Source organism: Pseudomyrmex gracilis, unplaced genomic scaffold, assembly GCF_002006095.1.
Source record: "Pseudomyrmex gracilis isolate BER0280 unplaced genomic scaffold, ASM200609v1 scaffold_22, whole genome shotgun sequence".
Taxonomy (NCBI): Eukaryota; Metazoa; Arthropoda; class Insecta; order Hymenoptera; family Formicidae; genus Pseudomyrmex; species Pseudomyrmex gracilis.
The window spans coordinates 136545-156299 of NW_018020606.1; the positions used below are offsets into that span (position 1 = coordinate 136545).

Consider the following 19755-nt stretch of genomic DNA (forward strand, 5'->3'; position numbering starts at 1 on the left):
GCACCCGCGCCCGCACCACCTCCGAGCCAACAGCCGACCGTCATCGCCAGCCAAACACCGCCACCGCCACTCACCGGGACTGCCTACGCCGCAAGAGACGCGTATCGCGCCAGCACCACTAACGTAGGTATTTCCATGGGGCGCGAACACACAAACACACACACATACACAAATGTACGAAATACGTGTGCTCGCACGCGCGCGCGCGCGCACAAAACCTTCTCCTTCTCCACCTTCTCGAGATCTCCGTCGTCGTCGGTCTTCGATATGACGTAGCGCGGCTCATCGAACGGTCACGGTCATGCAAACACACCCGGGAGCGGAAATGATTCTCTTTTCTTATTACGCCATTAAGCAGTAATAAATAGTAGCATTATGCATTGGAAAAGTATTATCTTATACGTACTCGGAGAAGATGGAGAATAGGGTTTGCTCGATGCTCGTGTGTCACCCGATCCGAACGTCGAGCAAACAGACGACGATCTATACCTACGTGTAGTTGTCATTTACTTTCAAGAAGTTTTTTATTTTTGGACATCCCAACTGCGATATTTTTGTCCGGTTTCCATACTACTGGCAATTGATTTCTTTGAGAAGAAATGAAACCGATCCAAATATGTAATCCTTTTTTTAACATTCTCGTCGGAAGGGATATTGAACGTTACAGTGAGATATCTGACGGAAAATTTTACTCGACCTCATTTTGTCTATCGTATCTTATTTATCTAGTTAAAAACTATGTTTAGATTCATAAAATGACCGTCGATCTGTTCGCTCGCTCGACCGAGTTTGTGTGTTACATGTGCGCGCGTTGCTGATAAAATAGTCCAATTGAAAAACAGATATTATATTATTAAAACAAAAAGAAAATAATAATTTTGTAATTGCAACGTGAGGTTTACAAAAACACGTCACGAACAACACCGTCGATACGCGCTTATTCGCGTCGGGGAAGCGCATCAGAGATAGATCAATATTAATTCGTAGCCTCCGAACTTCGAAATAATCGGGACACGCATCGCGCAACGCCATTGCTCTGTGCACGCACGTTATATCGGTCGGCCCTGTCCTTGACTTTCACCGATTATCGGTCCTCTTCCTTTTTTTCCCCTCTCTTTTAACAATGCAATCCGCGCGTGTTTGACGCTCCGCGTTTAAAATACGCGTTTCAAGTACGGCGTATGTTATTGTTAACACGGAATTGATTAATTTGAAATGCGATATTCTTGTTGGACGGAATTGAATTTATGTTCTACGATAGCCTTGGGAACGTGTATCGTCATCAATGAACATACGCGCGCGCATTTTTTTTGAGAAGATCGAAAATTGGAACGATTGCAAAAATAAAATTAAAGAATTACTCGCGTATAACTTTGCGTTTTCTAACGCGGTAACAGTTTGTGAGTATTAAGACATAAACACATTATTTACAGTGTGCGTATAAATTTTTGTTTTTATTTATTTAAAATAGTATTTCTTAGTTTAATAATAACGCAACGTTTTTCAAGATGTTAAAAAATTTACGAACGAAACCTTGCAGGAGAACAATAATATCTTATGGAATTTTTTTCTTTTATTCTCGTCATATTTATTTTTATATGAAGATTCTCTCATGTGTTTTAAGTCAGGCTAAATCCACGGTATAACAGACATGTTCTAACGGACATTATCATATTTAGCTCGCAGCGCGATGCGAGTGGGCGGGTGAAAGTTACACAGTCGCCTACTCGGGGCTAACACATACACGCGCGCGCGCGCGCGTCTACGTGCACATACAAGGACAATCGCATCTCTCGCTATTTTGTTTATTTCTTGTGTGTATATTTTTTCGAGTCGCGATTATTTCCAGCTGTCCCGCGCGCGTGTGTCGTAGCTTATAGAGCGGTTTCTACATCGTTATTACACGGTTGCGCGTACACACAATCGAAGCGAGAACGAACCCCGCCACCTTTGCGAACCGTTCGCCACGAACTTCGACGAGCGAATGAACGGGTGTCGTAATGCGTGACAATCGGTAGAATAAAAAAAGGGGGGAAGAAAAAAGTTGAAGCAGATGATTGCGAACGGAGACGCAATGTGTTAGGGGGATAGAGCAGTGGTCGCCAAGTGTATTATCGGTACCGCGTGCTTTCTTGAATCGGGTCATCGATTTTCCTGAAATAGTTTCGCGGTGAGAAGGTTACAACGGGGCGAGAGATAAATTGAACTTCTGGACAGAGAGCAAGCAAGACGACGAGAGAGTAAAGAGCGATAAAAGAAGAGATAAAATAAAAAAAAAAAAAAAAGAAGGAAGAACGAAGATAATGGAGTGAGTCTTGACCGTAGTGTTTTTTATCTCATTTTTCAGGTGAATGAGAGGATCGCCATTAGCGTGAGCAATAGTCCTCTTTCTCAAGTTGGCGGAGTTGGCGGTGTCGGGGTAGTGACCGCTGTCGAATACAGCGGCATGGGTACCGGCAGCAGAGGCGATCGGCCAAGGATATCTCTCCTGCCGTCCGTCGGGTCCTCGGTAACGCCGATACCGTCGCCGACTGCTGCTGCGTCGGATTATCAGCAGCATGCGGTGGCGGCAGCGAGGAATCCGTCGCGAGTGGGCCTTATGCCTGTCCAACCGGATCAGTATTGCAGTCGTACCGCCGTCGATATGGCCACTTTGCAGCAGGAAGCGCCGCCCTTCAAAAAGATTCGCTTGGGTCAGCCTCATCAACAGGGGCAGCTGCAGTCGCAACCGCAATCTCGCTGTCAAAGCTTGTCGCCCGCGGATCACTGCGGTAACAAACAGGAACAACAGCAACATGTCGTGCAACTACAACAGCCGCTTAGGATAGACACTAGGGTGAGTGTAACGTTGATGATGTAGCCGATGGATCTTCATACACAGTCGATGACGAGACAGTGTGTTATCGAATGCATTTTTACCACATGTACATTGAATAAAAACAAATAACAAAATAAAATAAATTCAATTCGAGCAAACTAGGCGCGATATGATATGACGTATTGTTTGCTAGGAGCAGCCTCCCGTGGGTGCGTACACTCCGCAAACAGAAGCCATCTCACCAACGCTTCCGGAACCGAATCCGCAGGAAGATGCGCAGTTTAGGAGTACCAAGGACGATTTGCTGCAACAAATCGGCAAGGTAGATCGAGAAATCGCCAAGAGGGAGAGTCAGTTGAATAATTTGCGAAAAAGGTTAAAAGAACTGGAGGAAACAGCGAACAAGCCTTTGGAAGCGAGCGGTCTCAAACGAAATATCGAAGAACAATCGCAACCGAAGCATCAATCGTTGGCGCAGAAGATTTACGCTGAAAATAGGGTAAATTACATATATATGTATAATCGAGTACTTTATCGAGCGCTAAAGTTGTTTTCGAAGCCAAGTTTACATATTTTACGCGAGTCTTTTGTCTTTACCGTGCCAATATAAACTATTCTGTTTCTGTTGCCAGACTATTGATTAAATTAGTAGTTTAAGCGTATAGAAACTAGATTATAAATAACGGCCAAAACAAGGATATAATTGTATTTTCACTCTCTTGTTTTGCAGCGAAGGGCAGAAGATGCTCATAAACTTTTGGAAAGACTGGGCCCCAAAGTAGAACTACCTTTGTATAATCAACCATCGGATACGAATGTATATCAGGATAATCGCACGCGACACCAGACCTGCATACGAGCTAAGCTTATATTGAAACTTCGAAGGGAACATGCCGAACGTGCTGCCCTTCATTCGCAACAGTCGCAAACGTACGCCATTTTGGTTCAGGAATGGCATCGCAAGGTGGAACGTTTGGAGGCGACGCAGAAAAGGAAATCGAAGGAGACGAAGAATCGCGAGTTCTTCGAAAAGGTGTTCCCCGAGTTGCGAAAACAGAGGGAGGACAAGGAGCGTTTCAATAGAGTTGGTGCTCGTATCAAGAGCGAAGCCGATCTTGAGGAGATAATGGACGGCTTACAAGAACAAGAGGTATAGATTATGTTTGCGTAACTCTACATGAAATAAGACAGAAGTTTCGAAGCGATTGATAATTGAGACAGACATGGTTGCGAAAGGAGAAAAGTAGAAGTGAGGTTACAGTGAGGATAAAAAGTAGGATGTAAGGTGAAATAAAAAGAATGGCACGTTAATACATTAGCGTTTAATTAGTAGTTTTTTACGATGATTTTGCCAACAGATAAAGTAAAACGACAGTGAGAAAAAAAGATCTTTAGAAATTTGTTTCATTAAAACACGCTTTTGTTTTGATGTGCACAAATCAATGTATTCTGTTTAGGAATTTTGATTAATTTTATTCTTACAATCGAACACAAACTTTTAGCATTTTACTTGATTTTTTTTCTTTTAGGTGTTTCTAAAGTAACTTTGTGAAAGCATTGTTCCATCAAGTAAATAAATAAAAAGGAATCAGTCACTTTGTGTTTGTAACTAAAGGATAATGATAACTGACAATTTCTATCTTTAGACATTTGCTTTCTCTCTTGGTTCTTTACTGTGTACAGACTAGGAAAAGAACTACAAACTGTAATGTGATATATATATATAAACAGAGATGATTGAAAGTTATCATTGGTTAATAGAAAAGATGCGGAGAATAATAAAGTTTTAATTGATTTTACAATAACGAATAAAAAAGTATTTTTTAATATAATGTTTCTTAAAAATTGATGATATCAGATTAGGTCTAACTTTTCAGCTTTGTTGTAATTAAGATTTTACTTGCTATCTTTTTGAAAAATCATTATTGACTTTAGTCTATATTTTTTGTTTTGATTCATTTGTGTTGTCGTAACATGAACATATGAGATTTTCTTACAAAGATAATTTTTTTATGAAAGTTTATCTTTATTTATTTTCTAAAAAAAACATAATAAGATTAATAAAATGCCATTGAAATCAGGTTAGGTAAATCAGGTTAAGTAAATCAGGTTAGGTTAGGCAATAACGTGCCTACGTTATATGAATTATAGATCGTGTTCTATGTATTATTTATAAAAATATAAAAATTTATATTGATAAATTGAAAATCACTGGTGAGAATAATGGGGTATTGTCTATATTTATATATTTTAGCAACATTTTATGGTAAGACATTGTTTTAATATTGAATTAAAGAAAAATCAAAACTTCTTAAAAAATATTGAAAACTACTTCATGTTGTAAAAAAAAACTTTGTAATTGATATGAAAATAATGCCAAATTTGCATTTAACAAACATAAAGTACGTAAACTAAATACGGATAAACTGTATAAAAATTATATAATTGTTTTTTGATAGATGGAAGATAAGAAGATGCGTTCATACGCAGTCATACCGCCTCTGTTGTTGGACGCGAGGCAGCGGAGGATCGCGTTCCAAAATCGAAACGGTTTGCTTCAACCGGAGGAATTGGAGGCGCTGCACAGGGAACGTAAATTGATAAACGTGTGGAGCTCCGTGGAGCACGAATTGTTCAAAGAAAAATATCTTCAGCATCCTAAAAACTACGGAGTGATAGCTCAATCGATAGAACATAAGTCCGTTCCAGATTGTGTACATCACTACTACCTCACCAAGAAAGCAGAAAATTATAAACAGCTTCTACGAAAATCACGTCAACGTACACGTAGCTCTCGAAATAATCCAAATAATAAAGTAAATACGATTATACAATATTATTAATATTATTCCTTAATGATGTGTATTTCTTTTATACGAAATGTAAATAACCGTTTCTTGCAATTGTTTCAGGTAAATAATACTAGCTCGGCTATTGGACCTATAGATATTTTAACGACAGGAGTAACAACACGATTGCAGCGAGAACAACAACAGAAAACTCAGGAGAATCCTCAGAATACGGCGTCGACCGCGTCTACATCAACAACGAGCACCACCGTGACATCGAGCGCATCGTCGACGAGCATTTCTTCAGTAGTATCGACGACGACAACACCTGTGAGCTCGATATCGTCTGGCGTTAATGTAACGGCGGATTCCATAACAGCATCAACGACAACGACAACGACAACGACATCTGTTCTGAACACTACTTCGACGAGTGTCTCGGCGACACCTACGACGTCCAGCGCGAAGGATTCCAAAGAGACAAGCAAAGAGATCAAGGAGAACAAGGATTCGAAGGAATCTCATCTCACGAAAATAGATACGAAAGAGGAATCGCAATCGGAGACGTCGTCGGGAAAGGACGTCAAAGTAATGTACGTGTCAATGTGGTGTTTATTTATTTTTGCATTTTTATCAAACAATAACATATACTCCATATAATACTCCTGTTTTTCAATTAATATCGCGATATTGTATTTAACATGTAACATTATAATAGTGTAAATTATTATAACAATTCATAGATCATTTTATGTTCAAATAATCGAAACGGCGTTTAAGTTTACAGAACTGAACTGTTTAATGTATGGAATTTACGCCGGCTCGGCTGTCACGCGAATATTACATTCTTCGCTTATTTTTAAAACCGATATTGATCATATATTTTCGATGCGCGGGTAAGAAATAAAAGAGTTGGCGCGGCTCATTTTACGAGAAACGCACGTACGTACCAATTGGTTCCGATTCTGATCTATATAAAAGCGTATACGCGGACTGATTGAATGAACCGTATCCATCGGCCGGAAGATATTCATTTCGCAAACACACCCCACTCCAACGAACCAATCTCAATATTGTTCACGGTGGAAGAGACGACCCGCGAATATCCATTTAACGATTACAATACGTCGCTCGGCGTCGCGCAAATATTACAAAACCGCGCGCAAAAGAAAGATTTAACGTGATCTATTTTTTTTTTTTTTTTTTCACAACACTCTGTACCAACAGAGATAAGTTTCGATTATCGATGATAATCACGTGGGGGGTTTTTGAAACGAAAAGCCGCGAATTGCCGAACAGAGAGATAGTCGGTTCGGGGATGACGGGAATACGCCAGGGGGTTGACGAGATGGAGCGAGGGTGGGTGCTGCAGCGGTGGCAGCTCGAGAAGAGTGGGGGTAGATCAATTATTAGCAGATTGTAATGCTAATCAATGGTTACCGGTTAGTGGATTATGTTTACGTAGGCTCTCATCACCGTAATTGACTCGATCGTTGGAAATGTGATCCCGTCCGATGAAAACGACGAAATTTTCACCCGTTTCTTAAGGCGTGCACGCGCAATCGACACAGCATTTTTTGTTTTGTTCTTTTTTTATCATAAAATATCATATTTTATTTTTTTCGAACAGAATACGCGACGGTGCGACACAAAGTTCAAACAGATTGCATTTTTACATAGCAGTTGTGCAAAATTTACACTCGTGTTTTTATACAACTTTTTAGATTTGTGTAACTAAATATTTGTATATGATTGTACATTTTTGTTTTCTTTAAAATGTTTGTACAGAATGGAAGGAAAAGGTGCGTCATCGTCGTCCTCGTCCGCGGTGAATGTTAACGCGACGAACGTCTCGACAATCCAATCGGACTTCAAGGAATCCAGCAAGAAGAAACCCGGTAGCAGGGACACGGGGAGTGGTGCTAACGTGGCAGCTAGCGGCAGGATAAAAGACAAGAAAAAGGAGAATCACATACCTATGGAAACCAGCGACGAGGAGGCGCCTACGATCGACGTAATCGGTAAACAAATTTATTCTCTTATATCTTCGTTTTTTTTTTGCTGTTAATTCGAAAGTGGAATTTTGGATTTTGGAAAGTTAAACTCACACACCGCGCGCGATCGTAAAATTTGCAAATTACATCTGCGTGGTGTTTTAGAAGTAACGCGTTGACAATTAAGCGAATTTAAAAGAAAAATTTAAATACATTCGAATATCGAGTCGCGGTTTATCGAAATTATTATCTCGTATTACTCGAAGGGTTAATTTAATGTACAGATAACGGGAAGTAATCACTCAATTATCATATTTAATTCATTATGGATGTATTTCCGGAAAAGTACCACTAATTTATTAATTTCGTTATATTTGCTTTTACGTCACGGACACAAACGGCATGATGTGTACGATATATTTAATAATCCCTCATATACATACATGTATATGAGGAAATACATATATACATATATATGTATATATTTCATATTTAGTTACGTTTCGCGAACATAAATTTTTGAGGAATGGTCTTTGATATATCTACATATATATCGGTTTTTTCTTGATGATTTTTTAAGGAGAGAAATTAGCATTTCTTTTATTTGTTACAGAATTCTTGCGCTTTAAATATTACATGAACGTAATCGACAACATTTTCTTGACCACGTAAATCGTAAATTTTTATCGGTTTTTATACAACGTGTATTGGTACGTGAAACAAATGTGTACCAGCATGCAAAACACTCTCGGCTGTGTGTTTGTGTGTGTGTGTGCGCGTGTGTGTGTATAACATTGATATATTTATATATAACGTCAAAGAAATATACACGTAAGAAGAGAAACGCGATTACAATTAGGATCGTTAAAAAAAAAGAAAAATTCTCTTGTTGTCTAAGAGCTAACAGTTTATACATTTCTGAGGTAATGTAAGAATGTGTGGATTCTTTTAAATTCTGGATTTAAGCATGACGTTCATTTTCTGCAACAGTCTGGCGCGTGTGTGTATGTGTGAGTGATTGCAGAGATCTAGTTTATCTAGAATTAAATATTCGCGCAAACATTTCCATATCTGGAATTGTTAGTTTTCTTTCTTTTAATGAGAAAGAGAGAGTTCGTTTCTATTTTCCATAAATATACATTCACATCGAGAAGAAATCAAGGAATAATCTAAAAACGAATAGAATCACGCATTTAGGGCAAAGTGTCATTTCATTTTTTTTTTTTTTTTTAAATCTTATACACGCTCTGATTATTTTACAAGCGGCTTAGGCAACACGGAAATTCGAGCGATATATTCGATATCCTGTGGTTGTTGTTTTGCACACGTTAAACCGTTCATATAACATTTATTTTCATTTATTTTCACGCAAGATCGTGAATGTTTTATTGCGATTATAATTACATAATTATGGGCTTACAAATTCGGTTAACATATTTGAAGCGATTATTACATTAAAATTACTATACTTATTAAAGTGTAACTTCGTGGTTTATATTAAATTATACATATAACGCGCCTTTTTTTTTAATACATGTTTCACAGAAATCTAATTATCTCGCGATATGGGGGGAAAAAAAAAAACGTAGAATAAGCCACTTGAAAAATAATCAAATTACCAAAGCACAGAACTTCGACAACACTTGCTTGTTCATAGAGATTTCGATAAGGGTTAGGGAGAGGAGGGAATCGTCTTCCGATTTTTCACGGGGCATCTTGAGTGGATGAGGCGTCCGCGTCGCGACTCGACGCGTTCGTCGTCGCGTCTCCTACGCTCTGTCTCTCCTCGTCGTTCGCGTGGCACATCTTTCGGTGCTTGTGCACGAAGTAGTAGCTCGGAAACTTGCATCCGCAGATCTTGCACGGATAATACTGCACGTTCAGATCAAGCAGTCTGACCTCTCGTCTGTTTCCGCGCGCCGAAGTGTCTTGTCTCGGTCCGTGATTCGCGCCACCACCACCGGCCACCTCGTTGATTCGCGTCGGCAGCAGGTGACGTTTCGCGTGTTTCCTGTAGCAGTATTGCGACTTGAAGGTGTGCTTGCAGTAACCGCAGGTGTAGCAGCCGCTGCTGTTGCTGTTGCTACCGTCGTTGCTCGAATCGTTGCTAGGACTGCGCGTGAGGTTCCCTCTCGTTGCCGGTCCGCCGTTCTCGTCGTTCTCGGTAGGCGGATCCTCGCTCTCCGGCGGCAGTTGGCAATTCCTCTGCTGACGAGTCGGTGCCGACGAGTAATTCTCGTTCAGCACACGATGAAAACGCACCGGTCCGTCGCAGCACGCGATGTCGTAGACCACGGAGAAGACGGCGCTCGAGGAAGAGGTCTCCTTCGCGTTCGAATTCCGTGCTCGACGGCGAGACAAACGTGCCGCTCGATCGTGTTCCGATATCGCGGTGTCCTCGTTGTTGTTGTCGTTATTGGTGCTGCTGTTGCCGCGACTCGGTCCATCGTCGCTCGTCGGAGACGCCGCGGCGGTGCGCGATTTGCGTTGCTGATCGTTGCACGATCTCGCGGAGCGATCGTCGGCTTTTCGTTCCGATCGCGGAGCGATCTCGTGATCCGTCGATTTTTTGCTGTTGTTGTGATGGTGTACAGGCGAGCGAGTTCGCGACACGGAGGACAGAGCGGGCGAGATCGAGCGCGTCGGCGACGACGTCTTCGTCGTGGAACTCTTCGCGCTGTTCGTGACGGCGAACGCGGTGAACGCGGCCGCGGCCGCGGCCACGAACGGCAGCGTCGAAACGCCGGACACGATCTCCGGTGTTCTCGATCTGCTGGCGCTCGGTCGTCGACGTTTGTGTTGCGGAGGCGGCGAGGACTGAGGTGACCTCGATATCTCAGAGCTGAAAAAAGAAAAAAAAACACATTTTCCTGAGATATTTTTATCTGTTGTGTGAAATAGCTACAAAAATTATTTCTTTTTGAGTATTTTTTTTTTTGAAAACTACCTTGAATTATATATAGAATTGTTTATTTTAATCGCGCACTTGTTTTAAATTATATATATGAAGATTTCGCAAATATTGCAAACCTAAAATGCGCGCACTGCTCCTGCTTCTCTCTCGTCGAGACAACGTTGATGCCGGGCGGTACGGTCGGTTGCATCAGCGGTTGCATCGACGGCGGCAGATGCGACATGGTCGGTGCCGGCGCGGTCGGTGGATACGCGAGCGGTGTCGTCGGGGGCCAGCACAGAGGCGGTCCGACCACCAATCTGTTCGGTATGGGTCGTAGTATGTTCCCGACGCTTCCCGGTGATGATCCCGTTGTTGTTGACACGGACGTCGGCACCGGCGGCGGTAACGGTGGCGTAGGCAGAGGCGGAGGCGCCCGCAGTCTCAATAGGGCGGCTCTGCACTGCTCGAGCGCGCCCGGCATGTGCAGCAAATGCGTCGCCAGCAACACGCTGTAAACGTTGTCCAATGTCACCTCCAGCCGACCGGTGTACATGTAGTTGAGTAGCGGCGCGAACGCTTCTCCACCTGATATCAGATCGGAGGGAGAGAGGGTGAAAGCGGATTCATCGAATGTGTTGTTTGACGGGTCGATGTGTTTTTCTTTGAATTTTGTTTTATAAGGAAACCAAAGAGGAGATCAATTTGTTTTTTTTTTCGCACGTAAAAACTTTTGGAAAATATTGTACCTTGATTTTGAGAAAAAACTTAGAGTTGGGTGCGTGGAGAGAAATCAATATCGTTTTGGTGCGCGCAATTTTTGTTTTCTAAAATATATAAATCCGCGCTTTTTGTCTTTTAAAGTCGAGACTCAATCGCAAGAAATGAATCCAAATACGTCACAATTGATTTCGAAGTCATTTGATGTTAAGTGCGCAATCACAGATACACACGCGCACACACACACACACAACTCGGATTATTTTGATAAGTAAAGAAACTGCGCGATTGCAACACGAATTGAAACGTTTATTTTTGAAAACTGCAGACTTTACACCGCTTGTGAAGCAAGCGGTCCAATTATTGAATTGAATTGGATTGAGTCGGATAATTATTGGAAAATCCCAATGATAGATTGAAGGTAGCAGGGACACATATTGTATGATAAAAATTCGTTAAATATTCGGTTTTAGTTGATTGTTATTCGCCGAACATTTCGGATATTTGATTGTTATCATTCGAAAAATATTCCGAGGAAACGTTTCTTTTTTTTCTTTTTTTTTTTTAAGAAAAATCTAAATTTTTTTCATCGTACGTGTCAATTAAATGCTTTAACTACTCATTTAACATCGTAATATAAATAGACACCGATTGATTACATTTTACACCACAGTGTTCGTTAAATGATGGATTTTTTTTTGTAGAAAAAAAAAATTGATCTAATTTTGGCACAGTTATCCGTTATGCAGGCGCGAACTTGTTTTTTTTTTTTTTTTGCGCGCGAATCTTGTTTTATAATACAACAATTTTTAATCAAATTTGTATAAAATGCGTATAAAATGTAATTTAAAAATCTCTCCGAAAAAAATTGCTATGACTATAGCAATCTCTCGAGTCGAACGACTCATATTTACCGATGGACGAGACCAGCACGGAGGTGACCGGTCGCGGCGATTGTCCGTTCGTCGTTGTGACAGAGATGGTAGCGCAAGAAGGGTCATAGGGTGAATTAGCCATCGTCGACGACGACGTCGTCGTCGTCGTCGTTGTCGCATTCGCCAGCAAGGCTTTCAGATATCCGCTGTGAGCCGCGAGCACGCCTTTGTGCGCGACGAACTGATGCTCGCCCTCGTTGCCGACTCGCACCACCGTGTCGGGCGGCGAGAATGTGTCCTCGAGACAGGGATAGCCGGTGCTCGGGACACCGCTGCCGAACCAAGCTCTGTACAAACCGTACATCGTCGAGATCGCTCTTGAAAAATTCGCGACGCGACACTTCGGGGTGAGCAAAGAATTTTCTTGAATTTTTTTTTGTGACACTCGCTCAACACGTCGGATTACACATAATATACATATATAGGATGTTACTGCATGTGTGTGTGTGTGTGTAATTTGCGAATAATTAAAAGCGCGTTTCCGAACGAGGAAACAATGCCGATGGCTCTGTCGTTGCTGAAAAGCGCGCGAAGTGACGGTCAAAGTCACTCGACGACGATTGCGCCTTCATTGTTGTTTCGTTCTCCTTCCCTCTGCGGTGGCACAAACGAAAATTGACGTTTCAACATACTTTTCTCATGTTTTTTTTGTTTTTTTTGTTTTTTTTTTATCGAGCACTCTGTGTAGTCTTCTTCAATTTCAATTTTGATTTACACCGAATCTTCTGCAAAACGCGTCGCGACGTGATGACCTTTTTTCGAAAAACGAGATTAATTAACGATTGCCGAGGTGATTCTCGAGATGATATATCGCGATTAGATTTTCGTTGAAATCTCGAGCGAGCGAAGCCGATCGGCGGTCTCAACGCGCCGCGACGATCCCCATCAATCGGGGTGACGGAATCTGTTCGCGATCTGATCGCGATTTATCCGATTCGTTTTGTTCGATCGTAATTCAATTATCGCCCCGAGTGTAACCGTGTAGTTCGCGCGCTCGAACGATTTCGCGGCTGTTCGTGATTTGAACGCCGGCAGACCAGCCAGGCAGGCGTCGCACCATCGCACTGTTATCAGCTGCGCGCGTAGACGCAGCTCTGCTTTTTCGAGCCGGGGTTCTACCACCTACCTACGCGGTGCGTCGCGTAGGGTTGGTTCAACCCACTTGGAACGGCCGAGAACCCGCCCCCGACGAGCGCAGATTGGCGGTGTTATCGCGTACCCGCACCTGCGCCCGAAGGATCCTTCACACGAGCGTGTAGAAAGATGTGTTCCTGATCGCGCGCGTCCCCGTTTCGCGCTAGAAATACGCAAGGAAATTCATTAGCTTTCGAACCTGATCGCCATCTGTATAAAGCGCCCCGCGTTAGACGGATGGCGATAATTAATTTTTCACAATCGGAACCGTCATTTATTCAGCGGGAGATTATAATTCCCTCAAGCGTTAATAGAGAAGAGGTTAAACATAATAATTTGCGCAGAGCGGCGTGTGGGATAAGAGAGAGAGAGAGAGAGAGAATTCGAAATTCCGCTGTCGCGCGAAACAGATGCGCAAAACAATGCGTGATTGGAAATGAAAAGAAATTGAGAATCGCGAGAGAGCGAAGAATATTGAAAAGTGTAGCTTTTGAGAGAGGACAATCTTTCGAAATACGAAAAAAAAATAAATAAATAAAACAGTACAGATCATTTGTATTAAAAAGAAACTTAAGTAATTTACACGATTAATTTGATTTTTTAAATACTCTCGTTGTTCTTCTATACTTGTTTTTTCTCTGTACACGAATAGAGAAATATTCGCGGGACGAAATTCGGCGGAACCGCGGTCGCGTGCATAACGGCACGTTAAAAAGTGTTATCGCGAGCAATAACACTTCGCGATTTACACGATCGTCGTATAATATCATTTCCGCACAATTTAAGGGGATGCACCGCGGATTTTACCGTCGTTCTGTGTCACGCCACAGTTGCGGAGTGACAAGACTCGCAATGACACACGTAACGAAACTACTGCGTAGCGTAAAAAAAAATCTTACGAGATTATCTCGCAAAATTATCGCGCGAGTTATAGTTTTCGGTCGAATACGTTCAAAGAAATATGATTGCATTGAAAAAAAAAAAAAAAAAAAAAACTAAGAGACTTTTGTACGTGGTAAAAAGTGAAGTACCGTTTATACATGATGGGCGTCGAAGTGTTTGTCGGACTCCAAATGAGACGTTAAACGCGTGGCGGGAGCGTACGCGAGAGCACCGGTAGAAGACGAATAAAGAAAAGAGAAGAAAAGAAATATCTTTCGAGAGTCGGCTTGGATGATGAGAGGAGAGAGAGAAGCACTCTCGCCTTCCTGAAGAACAGATCTTTCGCCGCGAGATGCGTCTTTTGCCGGTCTCTTCCTTCTTTTCTCTCTCTCTTTCTCTCTCTCTCTCTCTCATTTTCTTTCTCTCGTTTTCTTCTCTCATTTTCTCTAACGTTCTCTCTTTCTCTCTCTCTCGGAGGCAGTCTCTCGCCCGCGCCTCTGGCCTGGCCTCTGATGTTTTTCATCAAATTAACTCTCGCGGCACACGAAGAGAGTACGCGCGTTTCCTCTCCACTCCGCGGCGCTGTGTGTTTGCATAATATCGTTTATAATTCAGCCCGCGCTGAATTCCACTTTATTCCGGGGCCACGAGATCGTTCGCTCTCTCCCGGCCCTCTTCTTCGTTCTCTTCCCATGCTCTCTTCTTCCACCGGGGGAAAGGGCCACCCTGCTCCATATCTATCGCGCGCGCACAGGACGCTCTCTCTCTCGTCGTTTCTATCGTTGCGAGGATCCCATCTTTTGCCACACATTTCGTGTCAGCGAAATTTCGATTTTTCATCCTCGCAACGAAAATCGAAGCGATATCCGTTTTGTAAGCTTGACTCTTTTCGAGAAGCGTGAACGACAGCGAGAGGCAATCGTTTGATTGCCACTGAAAAATAATCAGCCGTAAAAGTCTCGACTCTAACAGCTGATTCTTTTTTTTTGCGCGCGCGCATGACGGAAATAGAAGAAGTCTTTTCGATCGGGAGAAAAATTCAGCTCGTTGTCTCCGGGTAGTACACTGGTATAATTAAATATCGTCACGGTTCGCATAAAGATTTACCAAAGTGATGCGACGAACAAGATGATGAATGTTTCGTTCCGTTTGGATTGTGCGGGTCTTTCGACGGCCGTTGGCCGTTCGAGTCGCGAATTTTCGTGAGGCGTCCATAAACAAGCGCGCGCGATTTCTCGTCGGCGAGAATCCGTCGTTGCCGTTCCGGTCCAGAATGGGGACTCGGCGATTACGCACATTTCCCAGGAGGCCGTCGTTTCAAACCAAAGCTAACAGAAGCAGCCCCCCCGCCGTCGCGCTTTCCGCCCCGTCGTCGTGTACGACCCCCTTCCGCAACATCGTCGCGATCAGCGAATATCGTCGAGATTGTCGTTAGACGCACGGTTGCAATAGCAATCAAACAATGTGGTGTACAATGGAGATGAAGTATTCCGAGAGAAGCTGAACTTTGAGAGAGAGAGAGAGAGAAATACTCTTAAACGCTCTTGCGTCTAAAAATATCTTCGACGTAAATTATCGTAAAAGTAACAAAAAATTAATATAATAAAAATTATATTTTTTTGTAAATGAAGAAAAAATTTACGAAGTATGAATTACTAAAAGAATTACATACTCTCTGTTTATATCATATTATATTTTATGTAATTACATAATAATATTGTAATAATATTGTCTCGTATACACAATGATATTGTGATTCCGAAATGATTGTCGAAGGCGCGTTTTTTTTTTCTTTTTTTTTTTTTTTTTTGATTTGTTTTTATGTATAATTGACCATCGTCCGCCATTTTCCAATGACCACTTTCTAATCGGGAAAATGGGAATTCGCGCGTAGGGCCCGGGGACTCTCCGCCGGAAATAATCGAGAACGGTGGAAAAGTATACACAGCGCGGGAGGAGAGAAGAGAAAAGGAGAGAGCTCTTTCGCTCCCGGGATCGTCTCTCGAGAAGAACGAAAGAACGCTCGCGGTTTAATGCTTCCAACGTCGGTCGAGACAAGCTAAGCAAACACTTTTCGCGATATTACCAAGCCCCTGCGCGTGGACTTACCGCGTGTTCTCCGCCGCGTTTCCGCTCAGGAATCCTCTCATCCTTCTCACTCTTCCATCTTCCGTCTCTGTCTCTCTTTCTCCCTGTGATTCCCTCTTTCTTCCCCCCTCCGAACCTCTCTCCTCTTCAGCTCTCTTCCGCTCGTGTTCTCTTTCCACGAGGAAATAAATAGGCAATGTTGGATTTATTTGTTCGCTGATTTGCGAACTTATAATCCACGTTTGTTGAAAATATCGACGATCTCTCCGATCATAAATTTTTTATGACTCTTCTTCGTCTAAATCTTTTCATAATTCGTCGGGCTTCTTTCATTTCTTAATTTCTTTTCTTCAATAATGCGCGCACATATTTATAAGATAATTTGTAAATTATAATCTGTCACAAAAGAGAGAGGAGATGCACACAGAGATCGACACATCATTGCGCTCGTTGCGTTTCGTTGTACGCGTGTGTCACCCGTGTGTAAGTTTTTTTCAGGATTGGTGAGGGTAATTTGATTGCAATACGTTCCCCGTCAGGCAAAGTGAATACGTTTTTTCGAATAGAAAACGGTTTCAGCCAAAACGTCAAATTTATTTACCTCGCTAAATAAACTTATATCGAAACCGAATAATTTCTCGATAGGTTTGTTTCAATATTCTGATGTAGCTGGTGCATGAAAGCATTTTATTATTATTATTATTTATTTTTTTTTCCCCAAAAGAAACGTTTGACGAAAATATTCAACAAAAATATTGAAAAATCAGTTTCAAAACATTGCGGTGTGATGAGCACATTAGAGTGTGAAAACTGATGAAAATCTCGTTCGCGCGAGAAACCTAACGGCGAATTTTGTCGAACGCGCGCGCGTCTTCGGGGGTCCACAGTTTCCTCGATTTTATAATCGCTATTGTAGCCTCTCACATCCCGTTCGCAACGTAGTACGGCAGGACACGCGCGGAAAAAAACGCCGTTGCTCAATAACGCGCGAATAAACGACGGGAGGGGTGGAGGGGGTTTGATTTTTGTGCTCTTCTGGATCGCACGCGCCGTAATCGCGGAGTCATAGTGTCACAGCAAATTGCTGGGAAAATTAAATGCCCTGGGAGATCGGTTCGTCGTGCTGGTCAGCGACAGTGGTTGGATACAGAAACGGCTTGTGGACCGGAAGAGGGCGGAGAACGCGAGAGGGTGGTAATGGAGAACGAACGCAGGAGGACGAACAGAGAGGTGGAAACCCGCGTGCGCACCTGGCACGAGCTAATTAGCGTCTTGATTTACTTAATCCCAATTAATGCCTCTGCTATACCGGCTTTATCGCGAGCTCTCTTTCTCTCTCGCTCTAACTTCTCTCTCTCTCTCTCTCTCTGTGTGTGTGTGTGTCTTGTGTGCGGGAGTGGAGGGCGCCGGTTCTCGCTCGAATTCGGCGCGTTTCCGCTCCGCAAATACGTCGGATTATCCACGTGTGGATACACACGGCGCGGCTAATGTAGCCTGAGCCGCGGCGAGTAGCTTCTCCATCGCGTAGCGATATATATACATATATATGTATATATACATGTATTCGCCGCGCACCTTCACCACCGAAATTAACGCTACTTAGCGTTATCGACTTGTTCTCTCTCTCTCTCTCTTCTTGTCTCTCACTCTTCCAATTCTCTACGCGGTTTATTGTCCGTTTCGCGTAATTGCACAACAGGGCAAAGGGCTTATTCGCACAATTGGAGCGATGAAATAACTAAGGGGAACACACCGCGAGACAACAAAGCACAAGTAAATCTCATATTGCTTTCGACGATGGCAATATCGTTTGTTTTTCATTTCTGTTCGAAACAAATTAAATTTTGCAAATGACGTCGATATTCAAATTTGTTTCTTCAGTCATTAGTCCTTGCGCGAGTCACCTGCGTGCAATACGATTTTGTATTATTGTATAAAATTTTTGTCATCTGTGAGGCGGAACATCATCTCGAGTTTCTTGTTCTTAACAAAAACTAAGACAAAAACTCGCGTCGTTGTATACAAACCGATATTGCGGGTGATTCGGGTGATTCTCGTAAACCGAGGCGATGTATCTATCTTTCGACACACCGCGATGTGAGCTAATTACCGTAATTTAATTGTGTCGACGAGACGTTTGTGAAAGGGTCGCGGCGGCAAGTGGGTGAACGGGCGGGGGTTGCGGGATTCGACCGTTTCGTCATCAACGACGAAAACACCCCCCCCCCCCCCGTTGCTCTCGCGCTCATCTTCATCACGATTGACAGATGTTATTTACACAAGTAGACCACGATCCAGAGGCGCACAGTTCATGCGCCACTTACAAACGTTACAAGCGGCTCCCATATTTACACGGCTCATTCCCTGCTGGCGATAATCGCGCAGGTGGCTCGTCAAAGAAGGGGCGCCCCCCTGGATCGCATCACAAATCGCTCGCTAGATACAAAGATACTTGTTTGCACATTATTTATTCGATGATATTCCCCGATGATATATCGAATCGGTAATTGCCAATTACACAAACCGTTTTCATTAATTTATGCGCGTACATTTCCACGTTTATAACGACATATGTATGTTTCAGATTGATATGTGATGTGTTTAACTCGCCTCGTTTCAGATTTATTTTCACTTCGTGTTTTTCAAGAAAATCGCAATTCGAATGTTGTTTGATATTTTCAATAAACAATCGGCGCGCATACTGACCGATCGAATAATTTGCAACAAAGTCCAAGGAAAATAAGGAAATTATTGTTGGCAGAGCGAGAAGTATTCTTTTTTTTTTTGTTTTGTTTTTGTTTCTTTTTCTTTTTTTTGCGTCGGTGTGTGTGTTTCAACGCGCGCGATTTTTTGACATGCCGCGCGCGCGCGCGTGTACCTACCTCCGGAGAGAGTTTTGTATCTTTTTCATTAAACTGCGGGAACGCCGCGGTATTACGGTGAATTTGCGGCACGTATTACCGGCATCCTCAACAACATATCGATCGTTCTTTTTTTTTTTTTTTTTTTTTTTTGTTCGCGAGTGCGCGTCGACCACGGGAGATCGCGAAGAATCGCGGCGCGTGTTTGTTTTTAATCATTCTCGCTGGAACTGGCTTGCAGCGGCAAGAGAGAGCGTAAATCTCATAAATACATAAATACAAAAATGTCAGCCCGCAGCGAATCCGCCGCCGCGGGCGCGTCTCTCCCTTTTTAGTACGCGCCCGAGCGCGTTTGCTTTGGTCTCCTCCGCGCTTTTTTCTTTATATATGAACAAATCGAGTCGTATATACGGCGCGCATTTTCCAAAGCCGAACGTAGCACACGAACAAATTGCGCGTCCTAAGAAAGAGAGAAAAAAAAAATACCATTCTTTGCGTTTGCACGCGTGGGATTGTCTCAAGTCAAGAGACAATTTAAATTGTTGTTCTTGTGCGATACCCGCCAGTATCGACATTACTTTATCGCGATATTTTGATAATTTATCTGACGATTTAATATCGTTTTTTTTTTTTTTTTTTTT

The 19755-nt window shown here is 42.6% G+C and overlaps 2 protein-coding genes across 3 annotated transcripts in view; both read left to right on the forward strand.

The window, feature by feature from the left end:
* The window catches only part of LOC109851961 (homeobox protein B-H1-like), a 27023-nt gene extending 25390 nt beyond the window's left edge, over window positions 1-1633 (forward strand). Inside the window, exon 4 of the mRNA XM_020422612.1 lies at window positions 1625-1633. Within this exon, the coding sequence (XP_020278201.1) occupies window positions 1625-1633 (9 nt within the window). The remainder of the gene's footprint in view (window positions 1-1624) is intronic.
* The window catches only part of LOC109851876, a 31754-nt gene continuing 12025 nt past the window's right edge, over window positions 27-19755 (forward strand). The window contains exons 1-7 of one of the 2 annotated variants that reach the window (XM_020422405.1): window positions 27-123; window positions 2348-2836; window positions 3012-3317; window positions 3549-3968; window positions 5278-5634; window positions 5731-6200; window positions 7396-7628. In XM_020422405.1, coding sequence (XP_020277994.1) covers window positions 2447-2836; window positions 3012-3317; window positions 3549-3968; window positions 5278-5634; window positions 5731-6200; window positions 7396-7628 — 2176 coding nt within the window. In that variant the 5' untranslated portion in view covers window positions 27-123; window positions 2348-2446. The remainder of the gene's footprint in view (window positions 124-2347; window positions 2837-3011; window positions 3318-3548; window positions 3969-5277; window positions 5635-5730; window positions 6201-7395; window positions 7629-19755) is intronic. The other variant, XM_020422406.1, reaches the window with a different exon arrangement.